The sequence below is a fragment of the Acomys russatus genome, chromosome 11, assembly GCF_903995435.1.
Source record: "Acomys russatus chromosome 11, mAcoRus1.1, whole genome shotgun sequence".
NCBI lineage: Eukaryota > Metazoa > Chordata > Mammalia > Rodentia > Muridae > Acomys > Acomys russatus.
Window position 1 is genome coordinate 13,633,516 of NC_067147.1, and position 16,287 is coordinate 13,649,802.

The 16,287-nt window shown below is 48.7% G+C and overlaps 1 protein-coding gene across 2 annotated transcripts in view; it reads right to left on the reverse strand.

The window, feature by feature from the left end:
• Clic5 (chloride intracellular channel 5) overlaps positions 1-16,287 on the reverse strand; it is a 144,772-nt gene that overhangs the window by 16,994 nt on the left and 111,491 nt on the right. For both annotated transcript variants that reach the window (XM_051152920.1, XM_051152921.1), the window contains exon 4: positions 14,025-14,131. In XM_051152920.1, the coding sequence (XP_051008877.1) occupies positions 14,025-14,131 (107 nt within the window). The remainder of the gene's footprint in view (positions 1-14,024; positions 14,132-16,287) is intronic.

The window sequence follows — 16,287 nt, forward strand, 5'->3', positions numbered from 1 at the left end:
GAATCAAGATAAATGGAAAAGCTAATCAAAGATGAAAGAGAGAAAAGCAGCCTTCCTTCTGCCTTTCCCACACTTAATAAATTATGCCATGAATGGGGATTCTTGTCTGGCCGTGTGTGTGTGTGTGTGTGTGTGTGTGTGTGTGTGTGTGTGTGTGTGTGTGTACGTGCATGTGCGTGCATGCATGTATACATGTGCTTGCGCATGCCAGATGTCAATGCTGGTGTCTTCCTCAGTCAGGCACTTTCTTTTTAAAGACTGCTTTCCTCATTACACCTGGAGCTTACCAATTTGGCTAGACTAGCTAGCCAAGCAAACCCCAGGGGCCTTCCTCTTCTGCAGTGAAATTACAAGCTTTTTAAAAAATGTGGGTGCTGGGAATCCAAACTCAAGTCTTTGGTCCTCATATCTACACAGCAAGCCCTTTCCCCACTGAGCCATTGCCCACAGTTCTCACCTTGTCATTTCCTTTCTTTTCCTTTGGTTTTTTGAGACAGGGTTTCTCTGTGTAGCCCTGGCTGTTCTGGAACTCGCCCTGTAGACCAGCCTGACCTCAAACTCAGAGATCTACCTGCCTCTGCCTCTGCTGGGATCACAGTCATGAGGTACCATCACCTGACCTGATCCTTTCTTTATAAGTGTTCAGCCACAGTCTGGTCACAGTAAGCCTTCCTCCTACTCATCACAAGACGGGGCAGCATTGGGGCTTTGGCAGATATGTCCACAGAACTTCTCAGATACACTTGAATCGGAAGCAGATAGATATCTGTGAGTTCAAGGCCAGCCTGATCTACAAAAGTGAGCCAGGGCTATACAAAGAAAGTCTGTCTCAAAAAGCCCAAACCAACCTTGAACCTCAAACTACACTCAGCCTCCCATGCCCACCATGGTGCCTTACCTGGCCTTGGGCAGACTGTGGCTTGAAAACTGAATCTGCTCATGGGTGTTTTAGGTGCTTGACTTCTACGACCGGAATCTGTGCCTTCTGAAGTTTGAACTGAGAGCATAGCAAATTCTGCACACGGTGTGCTCCTTTTATTTTCTAAGGTCCAGAAGATTCTGTCAGCCCCAAAGGAGCATGGGAAATTATGTATCTTTTATGGCACGGCTAGATCAGATCGTTCACCATAGGGAAGATAGGAAGATTTCCTTAACTTGAAAGTGGATTTCATGCAAGGACCCACTCTTCCCTTCTTTGTTACTAATAGAAAAAAGAAGAAGAATGCATGTTTCCCCCTTAGGATAGCAGAGTGCCCTATCAAAAAGACACATCTTCCCAGTCTGCCTCCCTTTCAGGGAGATCTGCCAGATGAGACTCCAGTAGAACGCGATCATGGGCTTCTGGAGAAGACAAGGCCTTGGACAGTGCCTTAAACCTGCATGTGATGTCCAGAAGCAGAGTGATTGCCTTGTGAAATGAGGACCAAAGACACACACTGAGGCCTGGGAAGGTGGTTCAGCCGATAAGAGTACTTGCTCTGCAAGCCCTAGGACCTGAGTTCAAATCCCCAGCGCCTGTGTAAAGGAAAAAAAAAAAAGCCCACCCCAGCACAGGGTAAGGGTGGGGTGGGGCAAAGATGAGAATATTCTGGAAGCTCCGTAGCTAGCTAGCCACTCTGTCTGAGCTTCTGTTCTCTAGGAGACTGTCTCGAAGTAACAAAGTGGAGTGAGGAGGAAAGACGTCCCACATTCTGATCTAGGCATGTGCGTGTGTTTGTGTGTGTGTGTGTGTGTGTGTGTGTGTGTGTGTGTGTGTGTGTGTAACAGTGACATACCTGCACACTCATGCATTTATAGAATATGCACACCAAAAGCACACACACGTACACACGCATGCACAAAGCTGCAGACTGAAGAAGAATAATCAGGAGCCCTGAGGACCTGAGTCCACCTTGTGTTTAAGCCGCAATATTTGCCCACAACACACTGTTCTTTTTTGACTTGTTATGTGAGGAAAGCAAAGTCCTATTAAGAAGTAAACATGATCAAGGCTGCTTAGGACAGGGCTTGGTACATAGCAACGTGCTTCATGGGCCTCGCTAAGTCCAGTAGAATAAACATTTACTTTAGCTTCCGTAGTTAGGTTTCTACACACACAGTAAGCCATACCCTCTGTCAACACATGTAGGCATTGCAGTGCCTTGTCGTTCTCACGTTGTTCTTCTAGTGCCTTGCATAGCACGTGATAATGGATGAATAGTGTGGGGGTGTGTGGGGGGTGTACATGTTACATATGTGCGTAGTTGTGAACATCCATTTGCACACATGCAGAAGTCAGAAGAGGATGTTGGGGGTGCTGCCTTGCCACTCTCTGCTTTGCTGTCAGCAGGCCAGCTGACCAGAGAACTCTCATAATCCTCCTGTCTCCACTCCCCAGGGCTGAGGTTATAAGCACATGCAGCCATTTCTTACTCGCTCTTTCACGTGGGTAGTGAGGATACAGACTCAGCACTGGCAAACGCTCTTGCCTACTGAGCCGTCTCCCCAGCGACTACTTATGAGAACCTGACCAAGCAGCTGCCACAGGCCAGGGACTGAGGTGGCCTCCGAGGATGGTCATGAATGAGACATACTCTGCTCTGCCGAACACCATCAAGACCAGTAACGCCACTGTGACTGCTTGGGACCCGTGAGCCTTCCCTCAGGCTCACAGCCTCAATATCTACTTCTTGGCTCCCCAAGTCAGGACCAGAATTTGAGACTCTGAACCACAAAGGATGGTTGTGCTAAAGACGGTTGCTGGAAATATTCCTGACATCTCCTCTCTATTTGTTAAAAAGAAGACCGTAGGTTTAACAAAAGCAGGAAGCAGACAACAAGGTTGGCCACTGAAGACAACTGAGCAGCCTAGAGATAAACACAAAGGAATGAACAAGTTTTACTAAGCAGGGTTCATGTGCACTTTTTGTCTAGAGACTGGAAGCCATTTTGTTTGTGTCTCTGTAAAACTGCACTGTCCTCAGTCGAAGGTGTTGTACAAGGCCAGCGAGGTGGGACAGAGCCACTTTTCAACACACGCCCGGCTAAACATGAACTGAACAAGGACAGCAGCAATGGCCATGCTAAAGTGGACGGCAGAAAGCCCGAGAGGCCTCAACCCTACACAAAGGACCGCAGGCAACTACATATTGTGAGGATCAGGCGAGGTCTTCCCAGGGAGGACCGCAGCAAATGTGTTGTGCTGGCGTGAATGGAAGTGAAGCACACTTTATTTCCATTTCATTGAGATCTCCTTGATGTGAATATTCAAGGAGGTATGAGAGGCCTTTACTGGTGTGTGTGTGTGTGTGTGTGTGTGAGAGAGAGAGAGAGACAGACAGACAGACAGACAGACACAGACATTAAGAAACAATGTCTTTGTAGACTGCACAGATTTAGGAGAGCTCTTACAGTAACAGTAGCCACGGCTACGGGGACATTTAAGTTTTGTGCAAACCACAGCGTCCAATGTTCCTTTATGCCCTAAGTGTTGATCCGAGGCCAGACTAGGCCCGCAGAATTCATTCTGGTCAGACAGCGGGAAATTCCTCCGCGCGAATGGTGTTGGTGGTCCGCGCTCTACTGTAATCCAGGAGCCCACACAGCAAAATCTCACTAATGAATGAGCCCACCCACGCAGGACCCACCCCTCCTCCCCCTCCTCCCCCCAGCGCCAGCCCCATTCAACACCCTCACACCACCACCACCACCGCCCCTTCCTCACTCCTACCCAAGGATTTATTTGTTTCCGGAACAAACTTTAAAATTAAAATCACAGAAGCCTCCTCAACAAGGAACCAAACCAAAGGCCCTCTGGAGGAATTCCCTGGCCAGCGCCTGAGAGCTGCCACAGGAAGTCACAACCCCTCTCGCTCTCAGCCTCAAAGACCCTCCGTTGAAGAACAGTCTAACAGTGTGGGGCCTGCCGAATCTCGGAGGTGGGTCCCACAGTGCTTGAGTTGTTTGTTTTTCCTCGCAAGAATGCTAATCAAAGCACAACTTTTAACCCATCCAACCAACCAACCAACCAACCAGCCAAATACCGGGAGCTGGCAAGCGGCAGGCAGGGGACTCGGGGACAGGCAGCCTGGAGAGCTCCTTTTGTGGCAGGGGCGTATTTTGGAAGGAGAACCTTGGTTACTTTCCATGGAAGGTCTGGCCACCCAGGAGCCCAACGATAACAGCATGGTGATAGGCTGCCCTGACCTCCACTCGGGACTATCCCAGGCTGGATGGAAGCTGTTGTTTCCAGTTGGTACCAAGCCTGGATTGTCAGAGGAAACAGTAATAACCCCAACAGAGTAGACATGGAGTGCCCAGCCCCAGCCCTGTGTTACCCTGAGAATGCTGCTGGGCCTCTGCGCTTAGAGTCCCCTATCTAGCGCGACCTTGCAGTTGTCTCCTTTGCCTTTTCACTGGGCTCTTGGAGGTTAGGAGACCGAGAGCGAGTGAGTGGGGTCTGAGTACAGAAAAGGCAGCCTTCCATACTGGGCCCAGAGTATGAGCTGATGCTTGAAGGGGGGGGGGGGGCAGGGAGAAGAGACGATATTAATTGCCTTGCTTTTGGAGTACCGAACATACACATTCTATTTTCACTGTGGCTCGCCACATCCTGGGAATCTTAGGGGAAGATCAAGCTTACTTCTGTCCCCAACCGCGGTGTGCTTTCATGACACTCTGTGGCAGGCACGGGCTCTTTGATAATAATGGTTAGTTCTAAACTAATGGCCCTCCCAGGCTGTTCAAATCCTTCCCAACACATCTCTGGTTTAGGTCAAAGAAGTTTATAAAGGTTCAGACCTGTCATGCTGGAAGTGGAAGAGGAAAGTAAAAGACAGAAATGGAGGGAGGAAGAGAAAGGAGAGGGGGAAGAGAGAGAGAAAGACAGAGACAGAGAGACAGAGAAGAAGAAGAGGAGAAGGAGGAGGAAGAGAAGGAGGAAGAAGAGGAGGAGGAGGAAGAGGAGGAGGAGGAAGAGGAGGAGGAAGGGAAAGGAAGAGAAGACAAGAGAAGAGAGACTTCGGGATGCAGCATGCCAGGGTCCTCCAGCTCTGTCAGGCCTACTAGACATAGCCTTCCCTAAGTCTGGGCATAGATCACAGGAGGTAGCTTGGAGAGCTGGCCCTTTTTTGGAACTCCCAAGACTGACTAAATTGGAAATCTATAGATCCTTCCGCTGATTTCTGTTCCTACCACAAGAGGGCAGCACATGTCTATTAGTGGGAAAGGCAGACTGCCCAGGGCAGCCACAGCTAAGAGCTTGTGGTTTTTTGTTTTGCGGTTTTTGTTTTTGTTTTGTGCGGTGGTGTTTAATTGACACAACAATGCTACAGGAGAAGGCATTGCTTTAATCTCTTCATCACAGACAGGAGTAGAGGAAGGGAAATCAAGAGAATTTGCTACTGTAGCCACAGACTGCCTGAGACGGAAGTGGGCACATTACAGACCCAGACCACTGCCCAGGGCCCATATTTATGCTGTCCGAGGCTAAGATCGGTCTTTACATTTTTTGGGTAGATAATTGCAAGATGTGGGGAGTGATAAGGATAATATTTTGTGACGTAGGAAAAGGGCGTGAAGTTAGTGTTTCAGGATCCGCAGAGGAAGCTTTGTTGAACACAGCCACGAACACTTGTTTGTGGATTGTCTGGAGTGTTCAAAGACCCCAAGGACCTTGCTGAGCAGAGCTGAGTGACCTTGTGCCGTTTGCCAAGTCCACAATATGCCCTATCCTATCCACAGCCCTGGCCTAAGACAAGGGTACATGGGTTCTGCACAAGACAGGGCCCAAAACACTGATGACATGTGCTCAGGGCTGCAGCAAAGCTTCATGGGACTCCCGGAGACACAAGAACAAAAAGAAGCAGGCCAGGGTGCAGACAGAACACAAGAGAGGTGGGGAGGGTGCAGCCCAAAAGCAGGGCCACAGACAGGGTCTGCATGGGGGAGGAAACACAGACTGTGTGAGCTGGCCTAGCCTGGAGTCACTGGGTGAGAAGGCAAGCAGAGAAGGAAGAGCCAAAGAAAATGGAAACAGCAGCCCCGCGGTGTCAGGAATACTTGTCATTTTGTGGGGAGCTTGGTTTGTTTTTATCTGCAGAGGGGACCAGGTTGCACTGACCAGGAGGCTTATTCTGCTTTGTCTGCTTGGAAGTTTGGAACCAGGTGGTGGCCCACCATGCCTGTCAGGTAGGCAGCCCTGGGTTCTGGTCCTGGTTTAGACACATCACACACACACACACACACACACACACACACACACACACACACACACACACGCATGCACACACAGATACACAGATACGCACACAGACACATGTACACACAAATACACAGATGTATGCACAGATGTACACACACACACACACACACACACACACACACACACACACACACACATACACCAAGCTCCATTTTATAGACCTTTTTTGTTTTTTCTTTCTCACTTTCTTCTAGTGGATGGTGCTTTGCTATATGAGGCACTAACCTTCTAGAGCACATGGATTTTCCATTTAAAATAGAAATGAAGACCCCTCCCCCTAAGACAGAGGAACACTGGTGGAAAAGAGGAGAAGAGAAGAAGAGAGTAGAGGAGAGGGAGGGAATTCAAATATGGGGAAAACACATCCATCCCAGAGATGTGTGGTCAGACAGCCTGAGAAACCCAGAGGGATAAGGCCCCCAAACTAAGCGATTTATAGAGTCCACACTCTATGACAGGAAAAGAGAGCTCTCCCTGCAGCCCCAGAAGTGGGATCTTCAGAGCTCTCTGCTCTCCCGTCATGGTGGCATGTCCATAAAAACTGGGGACTGAAGACAGTGACGGTGAACCAAGGGGAATAGAACACCAGATCTCTGCCTCAGTCCAGTGCGTACACATGCCCAATCCGGTCCTTGCCAGCTAGAAAGAAAACACACGAGAATCTGACACTCTTCCCCAAAACAAGGATGGTAATTCTGGGCAGGAATGTTAACTGTATCTGAGGGAAACGCGATAGGGTTGGAAGAAATAGAAAGGGACTCTCAAATGAGTTAATACGAATAGAGAATTAGACATGTGCATTCCATCCCTTGTTAATTGCCTGGAATGCGCCATATGGCATAAGACATGAAATGTGCTCCGGGAACTGATAGGATTGAAGTGTAAGGAAAAGAGAGATTGCAAAAGACTAAGTAAAATACAGTACGCTGTGCCTAAATTATGGTAAGTAGCTACAAGGAATCTGTGAAAGCCCCGGGAATTGAATTGGCAGTGATTTCCAGCTCTGTTCTGATGGCCAGTTGAAAGCTGAGTGCTCAGAGGGAGAAACCTAGATTGTCTTGGGAGATGGCAGAGAGATGCACTGTAGGAGAGTGCGTGTAAAAGAAACCACTCCAGCGAAGAGGGGAACCCATGGAGCCAAACTGCATGCCCTTGCGGTGGGGACAGGCAGGGCTGCTGGGACTAACAAGTCTGCCACCCATCTTGGCTCATCTGAGGTGACCTATGCCCTGGTGGCATCTCTGAGGAAGATGCAAGGAGCAGGGATGGGAGGCAGGTAATCAAGACAGAGATGACAGGAGTTAAAGAGGGAGGCTAGACTCTGTACCATGTGGCCAGGCACAATGCATGGGAGCAGTATTCAGGGTGACAACCGGATTGCTTTCTGCTGCAGACTTCCAGGATGGCATGGCACATGCCAAAGAGAAGATGGGAGTGTGTGTGTTTCCCGAATTTTTCCACTTCGGGGATCTGGAGACTCCAATGTCAAACAAGTTGTATAGATTGCTCCTCATCCCATCCCCCAACCACTGCACATGTGCCTGTCCAATAAAAAAGGCTATGTGTGAGAGGGAGGAGCAGAGGGTTCCTGACTGCGCTTTCTTCTCCAAAAGGTGTCTGTTCTTGGGGCCATGAGCACCCTCTCTCCTTCTCTCTCTCTCTCTCTCTCTCTCTCTCTCTCTCTCTCTCTGTGAGTTTCTGACTCCATTGAAGTCCATCTCAACACCTCCCCTCAAGACAGAGAGTCCTGATCCCTCGCTCAGCGGAAGTCTCCCTGAGAAAACAGTGGCACCCATGGAAAACACAGTTAAGAGAAACTCAGAATTCCAGGATCTGCACAGCAAGCAAGAGACACACAGCCTTCGGCATTACTACAGGGGTTTTCCACAGATAGCCCTGGGCTTTTGTTTTTAAGCTTTCTGCCTTACCTGGTGACTCCTCCCTCCTTCTCCTTCCTAGTAGGCTGGGCTTTCTGAATGCCTCTCCTCACTGCCCTCTGCCCTTCCTCAAACATGTTGCTTGGGTGTTGACTCTAGTTTTCTGTTCACTCCCTGACTTAATCCCCGTAGCCATCTTGCTCCTTCAAACTGCCCCAAGGTGCAGTTGTCAGCCCTAGAAAACATCTGCTCTTGTGCATCAGAACCATTATTTCACAGAAATGAGTGTGGGTGCACACCTGTTCTCTCTGTTTTACAGATGGGGGAACCGATGCACACACACCTCTGCCCTCAGCACCCAGCACCCACCCCTGCTGTGAGGCCAACAAGAGAAAAGATGTGAACTCAGGTGGTAGGGAGGAGGTGTTCCATCTCACACAGCTGCTGGGTGCCGAGCTCAGAGAAGCCGTGCGTGTGTGGGCGTTGTGACATCACAATGAAGAATTGGGATGGTGCAACTGGACACTGTGGTGCATCATGGCGATGTGGCACTGTCATGATATGACGGAGAGTTTAGGTGCCACAGTTCACATTGTGATAGTGCAATGAAATAGTGTGAGGTCACACAGCTACTGTCTCTTCCTGAAGCCAGGTAGCGAGGGGGTGTTGGTGGAGGGGGTTGAGGGGTGAGGTGGAGGAGAAGCACATGGCTGGCATGGATGGAGGATTCAGCCCAGATAACAAACATTAGCAAGTATTTGGGGATTCTGGATGAGAAATAGCTTGATAGAAATTATTAGAAGCAGATGGCATGGGATATAGACTGGGACTTACTGGAGGACAACTGAGGATTAATGTCTGCCCTGCCCCAGGTGGACCAAGGCTATGTCTCTGTTTTCATTGATTGCTAGAGGGTTAGAAAATACTGCTGTAATAATTACAGGGCTAATAATAGACATTTATTAGGCCCTACCTTTAAATTAACGGCAACGGTGAGAGTCCAGCAGACCCTGGTTGAGGGTGGGTGGGAAGGAAGAGCAAAGTGCAGAAGAAGCAGGGTTGTCTTGTGTGTCCCACTATAGTGGGCATGACTACCATGCAGCGAGCACTCTGTGCACACCAGGCACTGTACCAAGGCGTGCACGCGCTTTGACTTAAGAACGACAATGCGCCTGCCACACATATGGTGACTCTGCCTGGCAGAAGTATTGATTAATACATTCATCCCATAGTTTCAGAAACAGGCTTAGATGGAACACATCTCCTGGGCACGTTTGTGTAGCTACTTCTGCGATTCAAACGCAGGCCAGTAATGCCACATCTGCCTGGCTTCTGGCCCAGGTAGACAGCTAGTTTGCTAAGGGCAATGGCTCTTATCTGTTCCTCTTTGGTGGCTTCAGAACCCAGTGTAAGACATGTTCTTTCAAATTGGGCTCAGAGTGGGTGCTGTTCTGTGCAACGTGAGCACACACGAGTGTGTGGATGTGTGCATGCGGTGGCTGGAACCAGATAGTGCATGTTTTTCTCTATTGCCTCCTTGTTTTATTGACGAGACAGAGTCTCTTGCTGAACAGGAAGTTCACCATTTCATGTAGGCTGACTGGTCAGCAAGCATTAAGGATCTGCCTATCTCTGTCTCCTCTCCTTCCCCTCAAAAATCTGAAGTTATAGGCACATGATACAGCCATGCTCAGCTTTTTATATGGGGGTTGAGGATTTGAACTCAGAGCCTTTGCTTGTAGAGCAAGCACTCTTACACACCGAACCATTTGCTGGGTCTCTACAGAATTTTGTTGCATGTCTAAATGAGAGTGAATATTTGAATTAATGGCCAATTCTCTTGAGTTCTACCTGGGACCATTTCCCATGGGTGGAGTTGGGCTTTGAGTAGTTTTGGAGAGTGCAGGTGGTAGCAAGGATTTGCAACACTGGTGTTTCTCAAGCTCTTTTGTGACAAGGCAGAACTAGATGATGGCCATCGACAGCGTGTCCAAGGAAAGAAGGGAGAGAGGGCTAAGCTCAAAAAGGAAAGGAGGTGGCTAGAGATAGCTCAGCTGGTGAAGGGCTTTCTGCATAACAACAAGTTTGGCCCCCCCAATACCGGACATAGAGGCTTGGAGTTGCTATGACATCACTTAAAAACCAAGTGGATTCCTGGAGCTCACTGGCCAGCAGACATAGACAAATCAGTGCATTTTGGGCAAGCAAGAGACGTTGTCTCAACAAGAAACACGGTAAGGGGTACCATCGAGAGAACAACACCTGGGATGACCTGGGCTTCCACACACATGTGCTCATATGTGCACATGCACAGCCTACTGCCTACACATCTGTACCTTGAACACGAACACAAAATAAATGAGATAAATGAAAATGTGAATTAAGGAGAGGTACCACTTGAAGTAAGATGTTGGATACTTAGATGCTTAGCTGAAGAGCCAGCAAGAAAGAGGGCAGAGTGATGGATATCAGAAAGCCTGGAGCTGCCATCCTGGAATGCTAAGAAGGTGGAGAGACTTGCGGCCTGTCTCCTGGCTCATGAAGGCCGTGAACATGGAGCTGGCTGGGGAGTGTGGCTCTGGGCTGTCTTGTAGGAGGGAGGACTCCTCTACAACACGACTGGCCTGCAGAAATATGAGCCTGCTGAACCTAAGAACATTTGGGCCCTGCTCACCGAAACGGGGTATGGGACAGGAAGAAAAGACATTGAAAGGGGATATGGGGTGGTGGTTAAGTTCTAGTTACAAAGGAAGAGCGCAGGCTATCTCAGTGTGTGGCTGAGAAGACCAGACCATGTGGGGGACAGCTATTGAGAAAGCAGACAATGCCTGAGCTTTAAAAAAAAAAAAAAAAATGTGCGAGTGGGTCAGGGGAAGGAGTCACAAGGGCAAAGCCCATTACAGAGAAACCCAGGGTGAAACAGAAGAAGGGAGACAATGAAAATTGGAGAGTATTGAGTTTATAGGAAATCGACACGCTGTATTCTGTGGAAACTGTTGCTTTGGCTTTGGGCATAACAGAACTGTAAATGTGGATAATATGTAAATACCGTTTATAATTTAAAAAGTCTGCAAGGTTCAAATGAGATAATCTTTCTGAGGGCACTCTGGCAAGTATGGAGGAAGATATTTGTGGTTGAGATGAAAAGACACTGGTCGTAGAGTCTGGAGAAAAAGAATCAAGAGTTGGCAGACCCAGGAAAGAGAGAATCCCCCCCCACCCCACCCCCCGCCCCATCACCCTTTGCCTCTGGGCTTTGGGCCAGCAAACTGTCAATAACTGGTCTTTTACAGGAAGGTCTGAGGGCTGTGATACTTAATCTTGATTGACAACTTGAGTTGATTTAGAGTCAAGTAGGAGGCAGACCTGTGGGTGTGTCTATGTGGGTGCTTCCACGGAGAGTTAAGCAAGGAAGGAAGCCCCACCCCATGCTGGTGGCACCATCCCATGGGCTGGGTCCTGGTTTTAACAAAATGGATAAAAGCAAAAAGCAAGCTGAGCATGTCTTGCCTCCTGACTACACATAGACTTATGAGGCCCTGTCTCATGCCTACCTGCCAAGATGAATGGTACCCTCAAAGTGTGAGTCAAAATGAACCTTTCCTTCATTAAAAGTTTCCCTTGTCATCTGTCACTGCAATCCTAAAATAGTTCTCACAAGCTGTGTTAATCTCCTCAGACTTAACAGCAATAAAAGACCACTAGCTGGGTGACTTAAAATTCACAGTTCTGCAAGACAGAACATTCCAAACTTACATGCCTCCTTTTCCTTTTCTCTCCTTGTTTCTGGAAAGCCGTGGCTGCAGCTGTGGCAGTGGCAATGGCTATGGCCATGGCTATTGCTGTGGCAGTGGCTGTGGCCATGGCTATGGAAGTGGCCATGGCTGTTGTTGTGGCAGTGGCTGTGGCCATGGCTATGAAAGTGGCCATGGCTGTGGTTGTGGCCACGGCTGTGGCTCTATGGCTCTACTCTCCACTTCTATCTTCCCATGGCCCTCTGTCCCACATCTCTGTGTCTTCTCATCTTTTTATGAGGACAACAGTTATTGGGTTTATAGACCCCACTAAGTTTATCTCAAGATCCTGAGCAAACAGGGTCATGTTCTGAGGATCCAGTGGACAGATGGACATGACCTTTGAGGGAAGGGGCATTATTCAACCAACTACAGGAGCCAAACTGTCATGAAGCAAGATCACCAGTATGTTTAAAATATTCTCCACATACTGCATCTCATTCTTCAAAGATTTCTCTCTTTATAGCTCTTCTGAGGTAGTATTGTCCAAGAGATAAGACCAGAGACACACAGACTGGCATTGCAGGTTCTGGCTTCTTTTCTTGACCTCTGGCCTTAACCTTTTTCCATCTCCCCAACCTCCTACACTCTGTGATCTTAGTTGAAACCCTCTTAGAAACTTTCTCAGAGGAGGAACTCCTACTTCAGGTACCTTCATAGAAGTTGCTTTTCCTTTTGCTGCCCTGGTAACCAACTCCTTATTAAATCAGACTATGCCTTCTGTCTCCTGCTTTGCTTGTGCGCAGCTTGGCACCCTCCTTCTTCACTAGCCATCCCAGGGGACTATGGGCATAGTGACCCAGTGTCTCACACTCCAGACTTTCAGCCATGATGGACAGTGTTCTCAAACTGTGAGCCAAGAAATCCTGCCTTGCCTCCCCCACCTTCTCGTCATTCTGAATGCTGTCAAGAGTCTCTTTGGATTTCTAGGCTTTTATTCTGTTCTTGGGACAAACCAAGTTCTCAGTACCTGTATGACAGGCATATTCCCTTCCTACAAGGCTGTTTCTGCTCTCCTAGTGTTTTTTTTTTTTTTTTTTTTTTCCCTCTCACAGGTACCCAGAGACACCCCTGCTCTGAAATCCAAGAGTGCCTGGTATCTTCCTGCTTGTCCACTGTGCCTTATCAACTGACCTGTTCATGAAGATTCATATGGCGTTTCTTCTGTCTGGTGTGGTGGCACGCCCCAGGGGTCTAGTCATTCCTGCTCTCCACAGTCAAGGGAACACTCTTTCACCCCTTCCCTTTGTGGTGGGGGGACTCACAACCACTCTTCAGGTTCTACACGTCCCCACTCAGGTCCCTCAGCAAATCTTTAAAGGATGATGCTGAATGAGGGACTGAAATTTCCATAAGTTTAAATGTGGGGTGCTCAGACCCCAACATAGGAGAAGCAGGTCCCAGGCCTGAAGCCGATGCCAGGAGGGAGGAGGGAGGAAGGAGGAGGGAGGAAGAGGGAGGGGAAGGAGGGAGAAAGGAGGAGGGAAGAGGGGGAAGAGGGAGGGGAAGGAGGGAGGAGAGAAGGAAGCGGGAGGAGGGAAGAGGGAGGAGGGAGAAGGAAGGAAGGAAGAGGGAGGAGGGAGCCGGCTTTCAGAACTCCTTTCCCAGACTCCCCACGCTCATGGTAAAGAGAGTACAGATAATTAGGTCTGTGGCCTGCACCAAATTTTAACCCTCTTTACCCTCCTCATGCTTCTTGTCAGCCCCCAAAAAGCTTTTCAGGAACTACAAAAAGGTGGGAACATATACGGGGGTCATAGAGCATCAAGCATCCTTCCATGCCATGCCTTCCAGCTGTGTCACACAGGGGTTTTCCAAAGCAAGCTTACATCCCACCTCTGAGTCAACAATGGCACACTCTTGTTTCTCCTGCTCTAAGGGCAGTGGGTTCCATGCCCTCCCTTCCGAGTCAGGAAGACGAGAGGAGGTGAGTCAATAACAAGCAGCATGGGTTCCAGAAGCTTCTCTGACCTGGTGGTCTGAAATGGCCATGATGTACCGTGCAAGAGTTGTGCCACGTGGCATGAAGCGGACCCTGCCTGAGCATCCCTAGATGCACTGTGCCATGTGGCATGAAGTGGACCCCATCTGGGCGTCCCAAGAAGCACTCACCAGCATTGTTCTGTTGCTTGGTGTTTTTGATGTAGGCTGAGAACTTGGAAAAGATGTCAATGCCTGCAGTGTTGGATTCCCGGTGTTTCGCAGCCAGTTTGGGGTACCTGGAAGGGAAAGCACAGTGTTCTATGAAACTATAAGCACAGGACTCTTCATTGGCAATTGTATCCACATCACAGGGAGCAGCATTTCCCTTCCTGGCTGGAGCTACCACCTTTTGGGATTTAACAGTCATCCTGCAGGGAGGGTGGGCATTCAGCCTTCAGTCATAATAAAGGAAATCAGAGGCTAAGAGATTTAATCAGAATGACTCAGTCTGTTGGGCAAGGAACCAGAAAGCCACCCACAGGCCTCTTCCTGGAACTACCACATGGTACACAGTGACACAGGGCTAGGCTCTGTGTCAGGTGGGGCTCCTGAACTTACGAAAATACCCATATACCCACCCCCACAATCCTAGCTGTCCAGAGCTACTGGATGCCCAGGCCCTCAGCACGAAGGTCCTAAATCATTTCTCCAAGGAAGAGTGCCCCTTTCATGCCTCTAAAATGTCTCTCTGATGCTTACTACATGTGAACAGTAATAAGAACTTAGTGCGGCTACACCTGCAGGTCATGTGGTTTTTATCACTAGGATTTCCAAGTCTGGAGGGAGATTTACAGTGACCCCCACTCACTGCATCCCTTGCGCTGCTTCTCATTTTGAAGTAAAGGGAAAAACATTACTAGGGGTGGGCCAGGCTGAGTGAGGAGGTAAGTGTGCATGTGTGGTGATCCTTACATTTACCCAACACCGTCATCACAGGACCAATGCTAATCAGTTGTTTTAGTTTATAAAATGCATTCTTTTCACAAGATTATTATGCACATGACCAGGTGGACGTGGGCATAGATGAGGGCAGGTGTGGGTCTTTGTCATCTGGAGTGAATAGCTTTGCCATACACTGGTTGGGGGTGTTGTTGTTGTTGTTGTTTGGCTATTAAGCAAAACTCTCTTGGTCAGATTTTGTTTTCAGCCAACGGAATCTTTAAAAATCATTTGCTGTGAGGTTGCAGTGATTGCTCATTCAAGAAAGACAATGAGAAAAGACCTGAATTTGACTCCCAGAAGGGATGGCAGAAGGGTGAGAGTGGTAGCATGCTTGTAACCCCAGTTCTGTAGAGGGGGGACAGGCAGCTCTCTGGGGTTTGCTGGCCAGCAGACTAGACTAGTTAGTGAATCTTAGGCCAGGGAGATACCCAAGCCCAAAGGACAAGAGAGGCAGCAATATGTGAGGAAAGACACTCTAGTTGATCTCGGCCTCATACACATATACACACGTTCACACAGCTGCATGAGTGCACACACACACACACACACACACACACACACACACACACACACACACACACAAATCATTTGTCATCATTCTTTCTTTCTTCTTTAATGATTTCATTAACTAGGACTGTCCCACTCTTGGAGTCATGATAGGTTTTTTTGTTTTGTGATTGATTGAAGGATTGATTGGTTGTTTTTGCCCTGGCGGATTTAATGTCAGAGACACTGCCCTTGGAAAAGTCCTTGGGAATATACCAGGACCAGCTCTCAGCCACGACCACTAGGCAGGTACAGAAGGAACTACTGCCCCTGTTTGATAGCAAAGGCTGTTGGCGGCCCAAAGTAAACAGTCATTTAAGGACCTAAGTGTAGGACCAATAAGAAACTGGCTTTGTGACTATAAAACAGTGCCCTTGCTACTTGGTACTTGGATGCTGGGAAAAACTAACTTGCACCAAGTGGCTACTGTGTGCTAGACACGGTCCTAAGGCTCATGAAAGTAACTGTGTCTAATGTGTGAGTAAGAGCCAGATTGCTCAGGGATCTCCTGTCTCTGCTTCTTGAGGTCTGGTGTGACAGGTGACTGCCATGCCTGCCTGGCTCTTAAGCGATTTCTGGTGCTCTGAGCTTTGGAACTCACACTTGTGTGGGCACGTCTTTGTTTCCATGGTTCCCGCATCGCATCCTCACTTCGCCAAACCCTCACCTGGAGGCAGGTTAATGGTTCTGACTGTTCTGATACTTAACTGCGCACCTGGCTGTCTGTCATTTCTACGCTTTCTAAGAATAAGAGCCGTGAAGTCTGGCTCATTCGCCAAAGTCTGTCTCTCACAGTTTGCGGTTTAAGGCCCAAGGTCAGCACCTAGGACTGTACTCAAGACAGCCATGCATGGGTGTGAATCTTTCCTCACTGTCCTCTGATGAGCTCCTCTCTTTGTAAAGC